General features: G+C 37.5%; 2 protein-coding genes across 3 annotated transcripts in view; one reads left to right on the top strand and one right to left on the bottom strand.

Moving 5' to 3' along the window:
• Positions 1-502: 502 nt before the first annotated feature.
• On the top strand, positions 503-4,566 carry LOC106059506 (uncharacterized). The gene is made up of 3 exons (XM_056016360.1): positions 503-603; positions 1,847-1,898; positions 3,270-4,566. The coding sequence occupies exons 2-3, from the start codon at positions 1,865-1,867 to the stop codon at positions 3,857-3,859; spliced, it is 624 nt and encodes a 207-aa protein (XP_055872335.1). The 5' UTR covers positions 503-603; positions 1,847-1,864; the 3' UTR covers positions 3,860-4,566.
• A 1,323-nt stretch (positions 4,567-5,889) lies between these two features.
• LOC106063002 (uncharacterized) overlaps positions 5,890-15,534 on the bottom strand; it is a 30,380-nt gene continuing 20,735 nt past the window's right edge. The window contains exons 7-11 of one of the 2 annotated variants that reach the window (XR_008775728.1): positions 15,110-15,139; positions 13,065-13,272; positions 8,909-8,935; positions 8,014-8,062; positions 5,890-6,470 (exon numbers count right to left, since the gene is read on the bottom strand). Coding sequence is in view for 1 of the 2 variants with exons in the window: in XM_056016359.1 (XP_055872334.1) it covers positions 8,932-8,935; positions 13,065-13,272; positions 15,110-15,139 (242 nt within the window). In the remaining variant the exon portion in view is untranslated. The remainder of the gene's footprint in view (positions 6,471-8,013; positions 8,063-8,908; positions 8,936-13,064; positions 13,273-15,109; positions 15,140-15,534) is intronic. The other variant, XM_056016359.1, reaches the window with a different exon arrangement.

The raw sequence follows: 15,534 nt of genomic DNA, 5'->3' as shown, positions 1-15,534 counted from the left end.
GTCTTCGATCTTTTGTCTTGTTTGTTTCACAGCCAGCGACTCCAGCACTCCAGATAGCAGGCAATACCAAGACCGAGAGCCCTTTTTACAGAGCTTATATCAACTAAATCCCTTCTGTCTGTTCAAAATCTTGTACACGTTATTTTCCCCACTTCCCATTTTCGGATCAAGTTGAAACTTTGAGCAACTATTATTTGTCAATGACAGCATATGAATCAATAAGAATTTACCAATTAATCAATAAATTAGAGGCTTTTTCGATGTTTGAGGACCATTGGATATTATATTATTATAGCTCACCACGGTAAGATTTTTATTTAATAAAAATAAATCTAAGGAAAACTCCTTTACTGTCAAACCCGAATAGAAAAATTTCCTCCATTTTTTTTCTCTTGTCATCGATTGCTAGAGACTATATAGGAGGGCAGAGAGCCCAGAACCACAATGTATTAAGTTGTTTTATTTTTAGATCTTTATCTCCAGACTTGTCAGCGTTTAGCTGCAAAACGCAGCGTACGAATTGTAGGCTCGACGAGTGTGTTCGTCAACACACACCTCATTTAACACACGCATGCGATAAGCGTTTTACGAGCTAAGTATTTGGTAAGTCTTTATTAGTTCTTATGTTAATAAATGTATTAACCAAGGACAAATAGTCTCGAAGATATGTCTCTCAATCCAAAAGGTAGAAAAAAATAGTATCTAGGAGTTGGTTTTCCGTGCTGCCTTTAGGCGCTCAGTAAACACAACTCTGCCCGAGTCGGGTGTCGAACCTCGAGCCCCCTTCTAGGTAGCCAAGCCAAGCCAGGCCTCTTGACCACGCTTCCCACTATGAACTGACAGCGACAAACGATTCTCTTTATTGCGGGCCCTCTAGAGCGCGGGGCACGGGGCGGTTGCCCCACTCGTCAATCCCTAAGACCGCCTCTGCTCGGAATGATATAATATTATCAAATGTAAGCCTACAGCAGTATTACTTTTCTAAATAGTTATTACTGGCTTAGACTTGGAACTGAATAAATAGGTTCATATACTTATCAGCGTGTTTTCCTATGCAATAGCTCCCCACAGTTAACAGAAAACGCTTCTAAGCCTATACTTATCCTTTTTTTTAAAAGCTTATATCAATTTAATGTATCTGTCTGTCTGTCTGTCTCTCTCTGGTAAAAAGTTTGAACATGCTTTTTCTCCCATTTCCCATTCTCGGATCAAGTCGAAACTTTGCACAGAATCAATAAAAATAATTAACCAACTAGTTAATTATTTTGTTTGATATCGAAAAAAGGGAACAAATGCTACTTAGTGAGAGATGTGAATGTATATATGGATTTAATCCCCTTGTCAAGGATCAAGTTGATGTGGATCATAGTCAATAAAAATACACGAATGAATAAAAAAACACAAATTAACCAATTAGTACTCATTAATTAATGTTGCTTTATATAGCAGAAAGGGAGCTAAACCCTGTCATTCTCAGATAAATTGCAGTAATTAGCGGTTCGTTTCCCTTAAATAAGCTGTTAAAATATAATGTGGTCAACAAGAGTGTAACTCTTTTCTCAGCGATATTCAGCAACTGTTACATTTCTAGGAAAATCGTTAGAACCGTTTTTCAGATTATCAATTTGTAGGAAAATCATCCATTTTTTTTAAATGCAGTATTTAATAGCTGTCAAGAGAAAACAATCGCCCCATAAGTTGTAGAATGGAGTTATTGTCTTTTTCTTGTTTTCAAAGATATATGAAGACATTAGAGCTTATTTCTTTAATAATTTTCTGTAAACTTTCCAAATGCTTTCGCCAGTAATCTATTTTATCTATATCTTTTTTTTTTAATTTTAACCAGACACTGATTTCGTTTATCATGGACTCCATGTTGCTATCTAGCGAGATATTTGGTAAGCATGCTTAATTAACATAGGGTTGTGGTGACCTAGTGGTACAAAATTCACATTTCGTTAGAATAACACATTTATTAAAAGCATTACATTTAGAGACGCTTCAGGAGAATAAAAATGTAAAGTAGCAATAATACATAAAACACTGAACCATATTTTAACAAGGTTACAAAGACAGTTTGTGTGGAAACACAAACTCGAAATAGGCCCCCGAAGTGGTCCGCCCAGGCAGATAAAAAGGCAGGTTTCAATATTTTCAGAAAGAATGTCAGAAACTAAAACTTACCTACAACTACAACCTTATCTCTGTCGATACATAATGAAGAGACGTACTCGTGTCAAAAGTGTTGCCGATACTGTTGTATTGTCAGTTCGACTAACGACTTGATACCCCAGGATACGGACATTTATTAATGTTATTATTATTACATTGTTAATATTCATATCTATTCGATGAGCCGATAGCTATGAAGACATTTAAGTCCTAGGTGTCACTTACAAAGACCGCATCACGAATGAAGAGATAAGAAACAGAAGTAACACAGCTATTGGACCCCACGATGACCTACTAACCACTGTAAAAAATAAACGTAAACTCAAACTCTATGACCACATCACAAGCTCCTCGGGAATCGCAAAGACCTTTCTTACATGAACAGTTCCGGGAAGAAGATGAAAAGGAAGACAGAGAAAGCTGTGGCAAGACAACATGAAAGAATGGACAGGTCTGTCAGTGAATGATATTCATTCCAAGGCAAAAGACAAAACAATGGAGAAAGATGGTTGTCAGATCTTGTGTGGTGTCCCAACGGTCCAACAGATTAAGGGATAGGTAAAGGTGAAGTTAAATGTGAACCTGGCCTAACTGATCACTAATAACTGAATGTTATTGAATGATTATCTAACTGATCTAATTGTTTTGTTAAATGACCAATCTCTTATTTAAAGTCTCAACAAATAAAACTTTCCTCTTAAAAAATGTTTCCCATTAGTTACATGTGGTGTGTTTATATTGCATATTGTAGCAAATAATGTGAAACACTATTAATAATTGTTGTTTTAAATTAAATTCCACTTATATGCATACTAAAAATATTTTTTTCTCTTTAATAAAAAAGTAAACATTTTTTGTTTGTAAATGTGAGTAGTTAATATGACATAACGTAGTTAATTTAGCAATAAAAACAATACAAAAATTTATTTTGACAAAAATCTAATACCGTTTACATAAATGTGTTTAAAAAAAATCCTACTCCGTAAACAACTTGATGAATTTATAATTTAAAGTTTTATGTTTATTTGTTGCACAACTAATTGTGACTGTTGCCATACAATCAATTTTTAAAAAATATTTATTTATCTATTCTAAAGGTTCTATTGAAACACAAGTAGCCGAAGGCGGAGAAGCTGATCTGCACGAACTTTTAAAGAAATGTCAAAAAAATCCGGAACATAAAGAGTTTATTCCGTACACACATTTTAATATCAATCATCTACCTGAAGGCCTTAAAGATGCAGACTTGTATGAGTATATAAGAGCTGAAGGCCATTTAACTGTGAGGGTGGATGTCAAAATGACCAGTCCACACCGTCCAAAGTTTTTGCCCAATTCAAATGTGCCCTATCCCTACTACGAGCCGAAGAAAAAAGAATCCCTGAGATTTGGCAGTGGGGAAGTCTACAACGTTATCAAATTTTTAGACGGCATTGGCCAAGACGTTCGTGGGCATTCGTTTTTTAGGCAATACTCAAGTTGCATTTGCCCGAAATGTTCTTTAGTACACAGCCATGGGCAAAGTGGGGCACCCAGCAGTGTCTGGTGGGAGATAATCATAAGAACAGCTACGCATGTTGTCTTTGACGACATTGAGGCTGAACATACTAAATGCAAATTGTATTACGATGAGCAGAATCACCCTGGTACCATCCTGGAAATTTCAGCGTTTATGATAGGACGATAGAAACCGACTCGTTTCTGCTGAAGCTTGTGGTTTGTGAAGGAGATTTAGGGGACGAGCTCTTTGCGAAAAGGAAGCATTGCCGGGAGTTGTGGAGCAAAGTCTGCACCAAGTACCGTAACTCTGAAACCAAGCTGTGCTTCATCGTCTCCCACCCTCACGGATGCCCTAAACAGGTCAGCATTGGGGAGTGGCTCACAAGTGTCAAAAAAAGAGAATACAGCAAGGACTATGACCTGACCAAGCTGACCTACACCACGTGCACCTGCCCAGGCAGCAGCGGAGCTTACGTCCACAGCATCGGTCTGGGTGGAAGTCATGTCCACAGAGGATGTAACAGCTTTGGCATAAACTTCAGCGGCCATGGAATACAGATAAAGAAATAAGCTGCAACGCTGTTTCACTGAGTCTTTCTAAGCTATATAATTACTAGCTATGTTTTACCTGGCTTTGCTCGGGTTTGTTTGTTTTTTTTTTTTTTCGTTTTTTTTAATGCTGTATTTACCGTGGCTACGCAGTCCCAGCTGTGACCTACATATTTTCCACATCCAGGGCGAGCATGACCATTGTCCGTCTTATATGAGGCATATGGACTGTTTAAATAGTTAAAATCTATGTCAATACACCTAATTTAGTACAAGGCAATGTACATATCCTAAGATCACGGCTGTAATTAAGAATCGTTAATACAAAGTTTCATTATCATTGGACATACGGTTTTGATTTTTATAAAGGTCATAAATGCATACATGCATTTATACATACATACTCCTTACATTATACTTTATATATTAGATAATTAGCTATACAAAAGCCATAGGCTACTGTAAAACTAATAAGGAAACGGTATATAAAAGGGCATATTGATATTCATAACTATTTTCTTTCTCTTAGTTCATATAGTAAAAAAAATCTTTTTCGTAATAAAAAAGCTAATAAGATATGCAAATCTATCAATCAGTTTGGATCAGTCATGTATTTAAATTTGTAATAGATCTAGGCCAAAAAAGATAAATCTGTGCTATTAGAAATATTTTTACCAATTGTTTTTGTTTAGCGCAATTTCATGCTTTTACAACATAATTAATTACCAATAGTTAATTAACTAATAGTGTTATCACACAAACTCAGAGGTGGATCCACCATTCGTAAGTCTACATGCACTAAAGCTACGTGCGGAGATTGATACGTTACAGCACGGTCCAGGTACCTCACAGTGTTCTGTAGGGTTTACCTGTCTCCGTACAGGGCGAGACCCGGCATGCACCAGTTCTATGGTTTACAAGACTACAATCTTCGAAATCGCTTCTAAGCATGCGGCAGTCGTTGAGGATGTGTTCTACAGTCTAGTCTGCCGTGTGACAGTGTCGACATCTAGGGTCGTGGTTCATTCAGATCCTAGTGAAGTAGATTTCTATCGGACAGTGTCCCGTGCGAAAACGTGCCCAAATTGCCTGATCCTTTCTGTCTAGTTGCCACAACTCGTACTTTCCTGTTTGGGAGTTTGAGAACCTTCAAGAATTCCCGTCCCGTGGTACAAAAGTCTCAGCCGTTGTACCACTTGGACTTAATCCATTCACAAATCCTTGCTTTTGCACTCACGTATGTTAGCGGCTCCTCTGGTGGGATTAGATGTGTTCCTAGCATCGCTAAAACATTGGCCGGTACCGCCATTCCTTCTTTATTAAGCTAGTCAATGTGTTAAAGAGCGTTCCGCCTGCACATGGAACTTCCAATTGGTGGCTTTCAGTTGCACCGGGGAATCTGACTATCAAACCATACCCCCAAGTCAGTGTTTTCTGGTCCAAAGTATTTATTGAAGAGGGATATCTCGAAGAAGGTTTCCGTGTCGCCTTTAGCGCGCTCAGCGAACACAGCTCTACTGTATTACAATTTAAAAGACCCTGCTCTTCTTAGGGATTCGAACCCTCTAAGACAGCCAAGCGGTTTTTGTCACTCTACCAGATATCCCACTAATTGTAAAAAAATTTTGATCAATGAACAAACCTAGTAATACAAATGAACAAAATACATTAAAACGTATGTAATATTTACTTACATAATAAACAGTAATAATTCTTACAACGTTTGACACACATACACATGGAAAATTATGTTGTTTTGAACGCATTTCTAATGCAACTTGTTATTTACAATAGCATAAAATGGAAAAAGTATGATAAAATTATAGAACATACAAACATTTTATTTTACTAAGGTAATATACGCAAGCAGTAATGCTAAAGTCAGATAGAAAGAGAGCTGGAGCTACTGTGTCTTTCACGTCAGGCGACAAGGTGTCTACATAATCTTCAAGTTGTCACAAATGATTCCCTTTCCTGTCACCCTTCTAGCTCAGCCCTAGAAAAACACTTTTATTATCTCCCATTTCACTCAGTCCTCGTTAAGTAAGGCATTTTCAAATTAAAATAAACCTTCCTTGAGAGAAATTAATTGACTAAATGAACAGTCTCGATAGGGTATAATCAACTATAATCCTTATGATGTTTGAAACATCCTGTCGATTAATTGACAAAACACCGTTCGACCACATCATGCCACTCAATGCCAGATTGAATGTCGAATTACAAGTCAGCTAAAGAAAAAAATGTATCTGGAAAAAAAAAAAAAAAATATTTTGGTGAATAAAAAAAAGACTTGAGTCTTTTTTTTTATGGGCGCGTTGGCGTTGTGGTTAAGCGTTTGGCTTCCAAACCTGGGGTACTAGGTTCGAATCACGTCGAATACTTGGATTTTGAATTTTGGGGTTTGTGCCCAGGGGCGAACTGGGTGCCAAAATCGGTCCGGCATTTCTATGCAATGCAGCCCAGTATTTTCAATATAATGATTTTGAAACTACCTGGTAAGCACCGTGACTAAATGAATAAAGTATAACCCTTGGAATGGTGAATCTCTTATTATGAAACAAATTTCTGCTACCATATACATTAACATATACATGCACTTGAGATTTAAATTCAAGGTATTCAAAGCTGGTTCTGTCATAGTGTTTGATTCGAGCAGGGGTTCTCAGCCTGTGGGTCGCGACTCCTTTGGGGGTCGATTGACCATTTGCCAGGGGTCGCCTAATACCATCGAAAATATGGATTGTTATTGTCTACCCTACAATTCTGTATTTGTGTATGAGGGTGGGGGGTCGCGGCAGAGTGGGGGATTGTAAAAAGGGGTCGCCGAGCTTAAAAGGTTGAGAACCGCTGGACTCGAGCTCCTATGTATTTCAGCCAATGGAAATATCTTTGTCGTCTTATGGCGTTGAGCCCTGTTCATTCACTAATGCTCTTATCATAACGTTGGCGAATCTCTAGTGCAGGGGTTCTCAACCTGTGGGTCGCGACCCCTTTGAGGGTCGATTGACGATTTGCCAGGGGTCGCCTAAGACCCTGGAAAAAATGGATTGTTATTGTCTACGCTTCTATTGCTGTATGAGTTTGCGGAGGGGGGGAGGTCGCGGCAGAGTGGGGTATTGCAAAAGGGGTCGCCGAGACTAAAAGGTTGAGAACCGCTGCTCTAGTGCTTGCGAGAACACATTTAGAATTTTACTAATTTTTTTTTTGCACAGGATTCCAGTAAAAGTTGCTTTTAATCTTATTTTCTGCTCCCTTATTTTCCATTCTTTTGCATTTTGATTCCAACCAATACATTAATTATGATTTGTGAAGGACTTCGTAGCGGCTACTTGAGATCATGCGACAACTCCTGCAAACCAATTACAATTCGTGTGTCACTGGACATGTCATCTAGAGGACTTAAAACTTTGTTTGTCCTTTTATAGATTCATCCGAATAACGTCCTTCTCTAAAATAAATAATGGCCTTAAGTTTCTTGTTTATTGTTTAGTGTGTATAAGGAACTAACGTTTACTAGAACCAGTATATACGGGTGTTGGGTATTTACGACTATGCTTTAGATTAGTATTAGACTTTAAAGTGTAAAAGATTTTTTTTAATCACAACATTGTTGCATTGAAAGAGAATATTATACCATCTAAGAACCATTTTTAATGGCATTCATGCTTCCCTTTCGGTGACAAGGGTACTGGCCCGAATGTTCATATAGCCAGTCCGCCCCTGTTTGTGCCTCTTCCAAGGGCATAGAGTCTTTGCCTCAACTGGTGAAACAATAAAAAAAATACTTACTAATGTGACAGGGGATGTCCCATTTTCTTGTCCAATGTTTTCCTTTGGTCTGTCGAAAGCAACATGTATCAAGGTAAACACGCATCAAAACGTTTTAAATGAAACACGTATCAACACGTATCAAGGGAAACATCAAACGAAGAGTATCAACAAATAGTAGTGTAAGTCCTACCAGGTCCTATATAGATAACTTTGCACAGAATTATATTTTTTTGTGTTGAAAGCCTAAAACTTGACTTAAATTTGTAAGTCATTGGCGGATCTTCGTAGCCAGGAGAAAGTGTGCCCCTCTCCCCAACCTTCTGACTCAAAGAATGTTTAATGACTTGTTAATCAAAGTTGTTGCGAAATTGCACACTTATTTTTTCTTGTACACCCTTTTGTTGGTACGTGATTGCTGTCACCCTGTGTCTTAGTGTCTTTCCAAAGACAAAAGTGTCTTTCCAAAGAGACCTACTAGTTTATTAAATAATGCTGTAGACTAAGCAAAGGGAAAAGATCGTCTCTCGAGACGCAAAAGCCAAGGAGAGAGAGAGAGAGATAAAAATAGAGACAGAGATAGAGAGAGAAAGAGAGATAGATAGAGAGAGAGAGAGAGAGAAGTAAAAAGAATCAAAAACACCTCTACTTACGAGATTGAGGACCCGAGAGAGAGAGAGAGAGAGAGAGAGAGAGGGGGAGAGAGAGAGAGGGAGATAGATAGAGAGAGAGAGAGAGACATAGAGAGAGACAGAGAGAGAGAGAGAGAGAGAGAAGTTATAAGAATAAAAAAACACCTCTACTTACATGATTGAGGACCCGAGAGAGAGACAGGGAGGGAGAGAGACAGAGAGAGAGAGAGAGGGAGGGAGGGAGAGCGAGAGAAGTCATGAGAACCAAAAACACCTCTACTTACGTGATTGAGGACCCTTGTTTGACTCAACTAGAGTGATATACGAAAAGTTATAAACAAATTATTACAAACATATTTATACCTATATTTATGAAAATAAGAACACACACACTCATACATATAGACACATTTACGCAGGCATCCATATTTATGTGACAATCAAAACAGATTCATTTCTTTTATCTAACCCAGTGGTTCCCAAACTTTTTTGTCTCGTAGACCCCTTGCCATGTTTTCTGGTTTTCCGTAGACCCCCTGATTAAGTTATACTGAATTTTTGAAAATTCATCAATTTCAAATTACTACATTTTAAGTTGAATCTATTTTTTTAAATAAATGTATTAACAAAATTCAAATTTCAACCCATTATTTAATAGTTAACATATACAGCATACAATCACTAAACACATTGGAAACATTTGTTTTTAAAGGCTTGCAAGCTCACCATTCGTTGCTACTGAAATTGTTTTTCATATTCGGATTTGTTGTTTTATGAAGTAGTTCTTCAAAACATTAAAGATTAACGTGCCTTAAGTATCACAGTAAAAGTTTTCATAAAGAGCAGTTTTTCGTAAATTTCTTGAGCCATTATAATTTGAATAAAAAAATCATTACCAGATAAAGTTGACTCAGCCAGCTTTATAGAGAAACATGTTGATTGCAGAAATATGTCGTTTGCAAAGACTTACATAAGAATTAAGAAGAAAGAAATATTTGACTATATTCCAACAGAGCTCAAGAATTTAGTGAACTCTTCTGCAAATCCATCGCCCTAATAACCGATAAGTCAGAGTTTACATGGATTGTTCTCAGAAAGCCTCCACAAACGGAGGAGCTGGAATACTCATTTAACGGCCAAATGGAGAAAAAATAATTTAAAAATTAAGTTCATTGTAACTAATAAGCTCTATGACAACCACAGAGAAGAAATAAGAGCACTGGATCTAACAGCTACCATGTTAGCGAATCAGCCAAGTTCACCAAACAGTTAAATTTATTTCGTGACCAATATAAAAATAGTCCTTCAAGGCTTGACAAACTCTGATGCCTCCTAAATAAAACAACTCATGATGCCTGGACTGATGTTCGGTGGTCACCTTGCCTGCTCGCTTCTCCCGTCTGGAGATTTGGGATTGGATGTAATTATCCACATAATGTAAAGGAGCATCCAAAAGATTTTGTACAAAACAATTGTGTGACCTTGTAAAGCACAACAACAGCAAGATCACTATTATCCAATGTTGAAATAGAAGGCTGACTGACTTGCCAAATGTGAGAAAACTAATAGTGAATTCTAAAAACGAGAAATGGGCAAGCTCTTATTTGATATACAAGGAAGATGAAACCTATTATAAACTATCCAATAGGACCACCTATAACTGTTCACATCAGAACCGTACACATTATAATGAGAAAACATATTATCCGGAAGCTTAAAATTTGGACCATTGTAATTAGCCCTTTTGGAGTCTCAACAGAGAATGCCAACCATGTCTTCAAAATTGCATTCTTCATCAAGAGTCCCAAAACAAGACACCGGCCACAAAACCCAAACATCAGATTCTTTTAATGATATAAGTTTGTGTAAGAGATTTTGTGGGTGTATTCTGAACTTTATCTTTGAGTTTTTCAAAGTTTTGCAAACTTTTATCTTTTTATCAGGGTGGAACCATCTCAAATGATCCTCCAGCTTAATTGGTTTCATAGCATCATAAAAAAATGGCACATTAACACTCGCTTGTTTGACAATAAAGTAATGAAGTTCAATTTCAAACACTTAACGCTGTACAGTCTACATTTCTTTTTGTTAAATGTATAACTAGACAAAACTACACTATTTGAATATATTTATCAAATTAAATTAAACAATATTTCATTTAATCAGCAGGATAACAATTTTAAGGATTTCTTAAGGTACAAATCATAAATGTGTGGATGAAAAAAGTCCAATTGTCAAAATTAAAGTCACGACATGCTGAATTGAGATTCTTTATCGTAGACCCCCGAGCACATCTCATGGACCCCCTATTCCCATTTTAACTTTCGTAGACCCCTTGAAAGTCTTCGTAGACCCCTGGGGGTCTATATAGACCACTTTGGGAATCATTGATCTAACCCATCATTCACTTACGTCACTGACCTAGATCTTCGAAGATTTGTTTCTAAAAGCGTTCATACATTTAGTGATTCGGTAGATTAATAAAAAAAAAAAGGTAAAGTTACCCTTTTACAGCTTGCGTTTTATAAGACAGATGATGTAAAGGTCTTTTTTTTTTTCTATGGCCCACGGTTAACGAGGGTGTCATGTGGCCAGCACATCGACAAACCGCCTTTACTTTTCCCAACCAATGCCAAGTACCCATTAGATCTGGGTGGACTCAGAGGCGCCCAAAGATCCCGAAAGTATAAATCCTAGTCTTCACCGGGATTCAAACCCGGGACCCCCGGTTCGGAAGCCAAAGCACTTTACCGCTCAGCCACAAAGGCTCCGATTCGTTATGTGAGGCGCGCTCAATGTTGCATTTATAAACCTAAGAAAAGAGCCCACGTGACTAAGAGTATCCAATCCCTTTCAATTCTTAGTGTTAACTCTTAATGCTCGTAGACACAGATGTATTGTAGATTTTCTGTAATGGCGGATAACTATAAATAGCCATCTATTTGGTGTATCTGATGTACAGAAAACAGGAAGTGATGCTAAGCTAGGTCATTTACAAAGATGCACGAGGCATTAAGCGAAACATCACATTTCTATGCGCTTTCGCATTTAGCACAAAACTAATTTTCATTATTCAGTTGGCAACAGTGTTCTATTGCTCCCATGGTTTAGAATCGAAAAGTATCGTGAGAAGCTTAATTAATGAAGAGTATCGATTCTTAGCTCAACATTGAACTGAATTAGTTACTGTGTTTTGTTAGTTTGGGGGGAAAACTAAATCTGCATGCTCAGGAAACAAGAAGTATAACGATGTCTTTAGGATTACTGTCCGGACAAAGGTAAGGGTCACTGATGGATAAGAAGGGCAAGATTCACCTACACCTTAGGGCCCCCAAAGGAATATTTTTCACTGACATAAAATATCTGGACTTTTAAAGGGACCCCCCCATATCTAAAATAGTTTTGGGCCTTTGCAGTCTAAATACGTAACTGTGGACGACCTACCATGTATAAGAAACAATGAAAAGTAGGAATGAGTAAATTTTATTGAAAGTAAGAGTATGCTATTTAAAAAAAAAAGAATATGTTATTAAAAGTAATAATATCTTAGTAAAAGTAAGATTAAGTTATTAAACCTAAAAATAATGCATGATTTGGTTTAAGAACTTGCACCGAGTCCCAGGGCTGGCCTTAGGCCACTGAAACCTATGCGACCGCAGTGGGCCCGCACTTTCATAGGACCCTATCTAATTCAAGGTGTATAAATTTTTTAATTAACCCATTTTCTAACTTAAAACAGATTTCCCAGGCCCTCCTGTCGATTTACCAGGAGCTCAGTGAAATCCCCCAAATTGCAAAATATACGAAAAAGTCCGTAAAATATACGGAAATACATAGAAAAAAATTGTCATTTTGGGGTGTCATTCAATATGGTAAATGCCAATCCTACTCGCGTTAAATAAAAACGTCATTTTGCATTAGCCGTATAATCTTGTGGAAGAAGCTTCCTGCGCCTCAAACTACTGAAGAATTATTTGAGGTCAACAATTCTCAAAGATAGATTGAAACATTTGGTAATTCTTGCTATTGAGCGTGATCTATGTAGGAAACAGAATTATCAGAATATACTGTATGACTTCGCTACACCAAAGGCTCGTAAAGTAATTCTGTACGCAGTCAAGAATGAATAAAATGCATAGACGAATTTATTTTCTAATACAAACTCTTAAATTTCACTTATTATCCGCTTCCCTGTCCAAACTTGGCCCCGCGAAATCCGTTTCGAATAGGGCCCCACAATTGTTATGTCCGGCCCTGCCGAGTACTGTGGTGTCTGCCGGTGGTAGGTCACAGCTAGAAACGGCGTAGCCGCCTGAATTACTGACATCCTTGTTAATCTTGGACCCGACGTAAAGGCTTATTATTATTATTGTATATTTACTGTGTTCGTAGTTTGCGATTTGTTTTGCTAGAAAAATATAAACTCACAAAAAAACTTACGCATAGTAAAACTCCTTGGACTCTGCTACCTTAAGGTTCCTTTTGGCACGTTCCCTGATTGATTTGAGACTGCTTTCAGACATAGCCTTTAATGCATTAGGACTGGTTTTAGATGGAGTTTGAAGAAGGGCTTTGGAACGGGCAGTACCTGGTGGCGGCTTGATGGTACTCTCATCATCTGATACAGTAGACTCTTTTCTCTTGGAGGCTGAGGAATACAGGAGAACATTGGAATACAGAAGGACATTGTATTACAGGAAGGCATTAGAAAACAAGTGGACATAGGAATACAGGAGGACATTGGAATACAGGAGGACATTGGAATACAGGAGGACATTGTATTACAGGAAGGCATTAGAAAACAAGTGGACATTGGAATACAGGAGAACATTGGAATACAGGAGGACATTGGAATACAGGAGGACATTGGAATACAGAGGAGATTAGAATACAGGAGGACATTGTATTACAGGAAGGCATTAGAAAACAAGTGGACATTGGAATACAGGAGGACATTGGAATACAGGAGGACATTGAAATACAGGAGGATATTGGAATACAGGAGGACATTGGAATACAGGAGGACATTGAAATACAGGAGGATATTGGAATACAGGAGGACATTGGAATACAGGAGGACATTGGAATACAGGAGGACATTGGAATACATGACGTCATTGGAATACAGGAGGACATTGGATACAGAAGGACATTGGAATACAGGAGGACATTGGAATACAGAAGGACATTAGAATACAGGAGGACATTTGAATACAGGCGGACATTGGAATACAGTAGGACATTGGAATACAGCAGGACATTAAAATACAGGAGGACATTGGAATACAGGGGGACATTGTATTACAGGAAGGCATTAGAAAACAAGTGGACATTGGAATACAGGAGGACATTGGAATACAGGAGGACATTGGAATACAGGAGGACATTGGAATATAGGAGAACATTGGAATACAATGATATTGGAATACAAGAGGAGATTAGAATACAGGAGGACATTGTATTAAAGGAGGGCATTAGAAACAAGTGGACATTGGAATACAGGAGGACATTGGATACAGAAGGACATTGGAATACAGGAGGACATTGGAATACAGGAGGACATTGGAATACAGGGGGACATTGGAATACAGGAGGACATTGGAATACAGAAGAACATTGGATACAGAAGGACATTGGAATACAGGAGGACATTGGAATACAGGAGGACATTGGAATACAGGAGGACATTGGAATACAGGAGGACTTTGTATATTTTACTCATGACAAATTCTGTTTACATTCTTATATTAGGAATAAAGCGAAAAATATGCACTGTTTCACTGAAAATTTTTTTAATTTATGCAATTTTTTTTTTATTAAGATTCAGGTTGTACTTATGCATTTGACTCAAACGATTTGTGCAATCATATCTATAATAGGTATGCAATCATACAGCAATATATGCAATTATACATTATAACTTTTTGTGCAATCATTCATTGGAATGTGGAGGTGCGATGGCTGAGTGGTAAAGCGCTTGGCTTCCTAACATTGCAATCTAGAGGGCAGATGATGTAAAGGTCATCTGTTTATGTGTCCCACGGTTAACGAGGGCGTCGTGTAAACCTGCACAACCACTAACCACCTTTACTTTTCCCCAACTAATCTCCAGGTACTCATTAGATCTGGGTGGACTCGGGGGCGCCCAAGGATACCACAATAAAAAAAAATTCCGAGTCTTCACCAGGATTCGAACCCCGGTTCGATAACCAAGCTTTACCGCTCCACTCACCTAGCTAGCTAACCTTTTTATATTAATAGAACACAAGAATGAATTTGGCCTGAAAAAAAGGGGGTCCCACCACATTAACTATGTTGATTTTTTAAATACCCATTTATTATGTTCTGTTAATAAATTAAAGTGTGGAGGTTGATGGGGGGGGGGGGGGACTCAGCATTACAAAAGTTATAAAAGGGGAACACATAGGTCAACAGTTTGGGAAACACTGCTCTCGGTCACAAGACATCAGAAACGTCTATCTTACCTCTGTATGAAAGAGCAAAACAAAGCAACCCTAAAAGTAAAAAAAAAATACATATATAAATTAATAATTATTTTTTTAAAGTTAGAAACAATGTAATATAATCGTTACTTTAAAATGTTTACTCTCTGAGCCATGGTTGGCTGTTTAATGATGTGGTATGCGCTCTGAGCTGCCGTTCATACATTATCATTCATTGATTAACTGATGGATTAATTTTTTGATTGATTCGTGCATCATCGAGTATGATTAATTATGTAAAATTTCAATTTGATTCGAGAATGGGAGAAAAAAATAACGTGTACAGAACGTACTAAGGGAAACAAATCCATATTTCTCAATTTCACTTTTTCAATACAGAATGATTAATTAACAATAATTTATTAACTAATTAATTTTTGTTTTGTTTTTGACTGATCCAAGTTTTG

The sequence above is a fragment of the Biomphalaria glabrata genome, chromosome 17 (assembly GCF_947242115.1).
Source record: "Biomphalaria glabrata chromosome 17, xgBioGlab47.1, whole genome shotgun sequence".
NCBI classification, from domain to species: Eukaryota; Metazoa; Mollusca; class Gastropoda; family Planorbidae; genus Biomphalaria; species Biomphalaria glabrata.
This window is presented reverse-complemented; position numbering and strand designations above follow the sequence as displayed.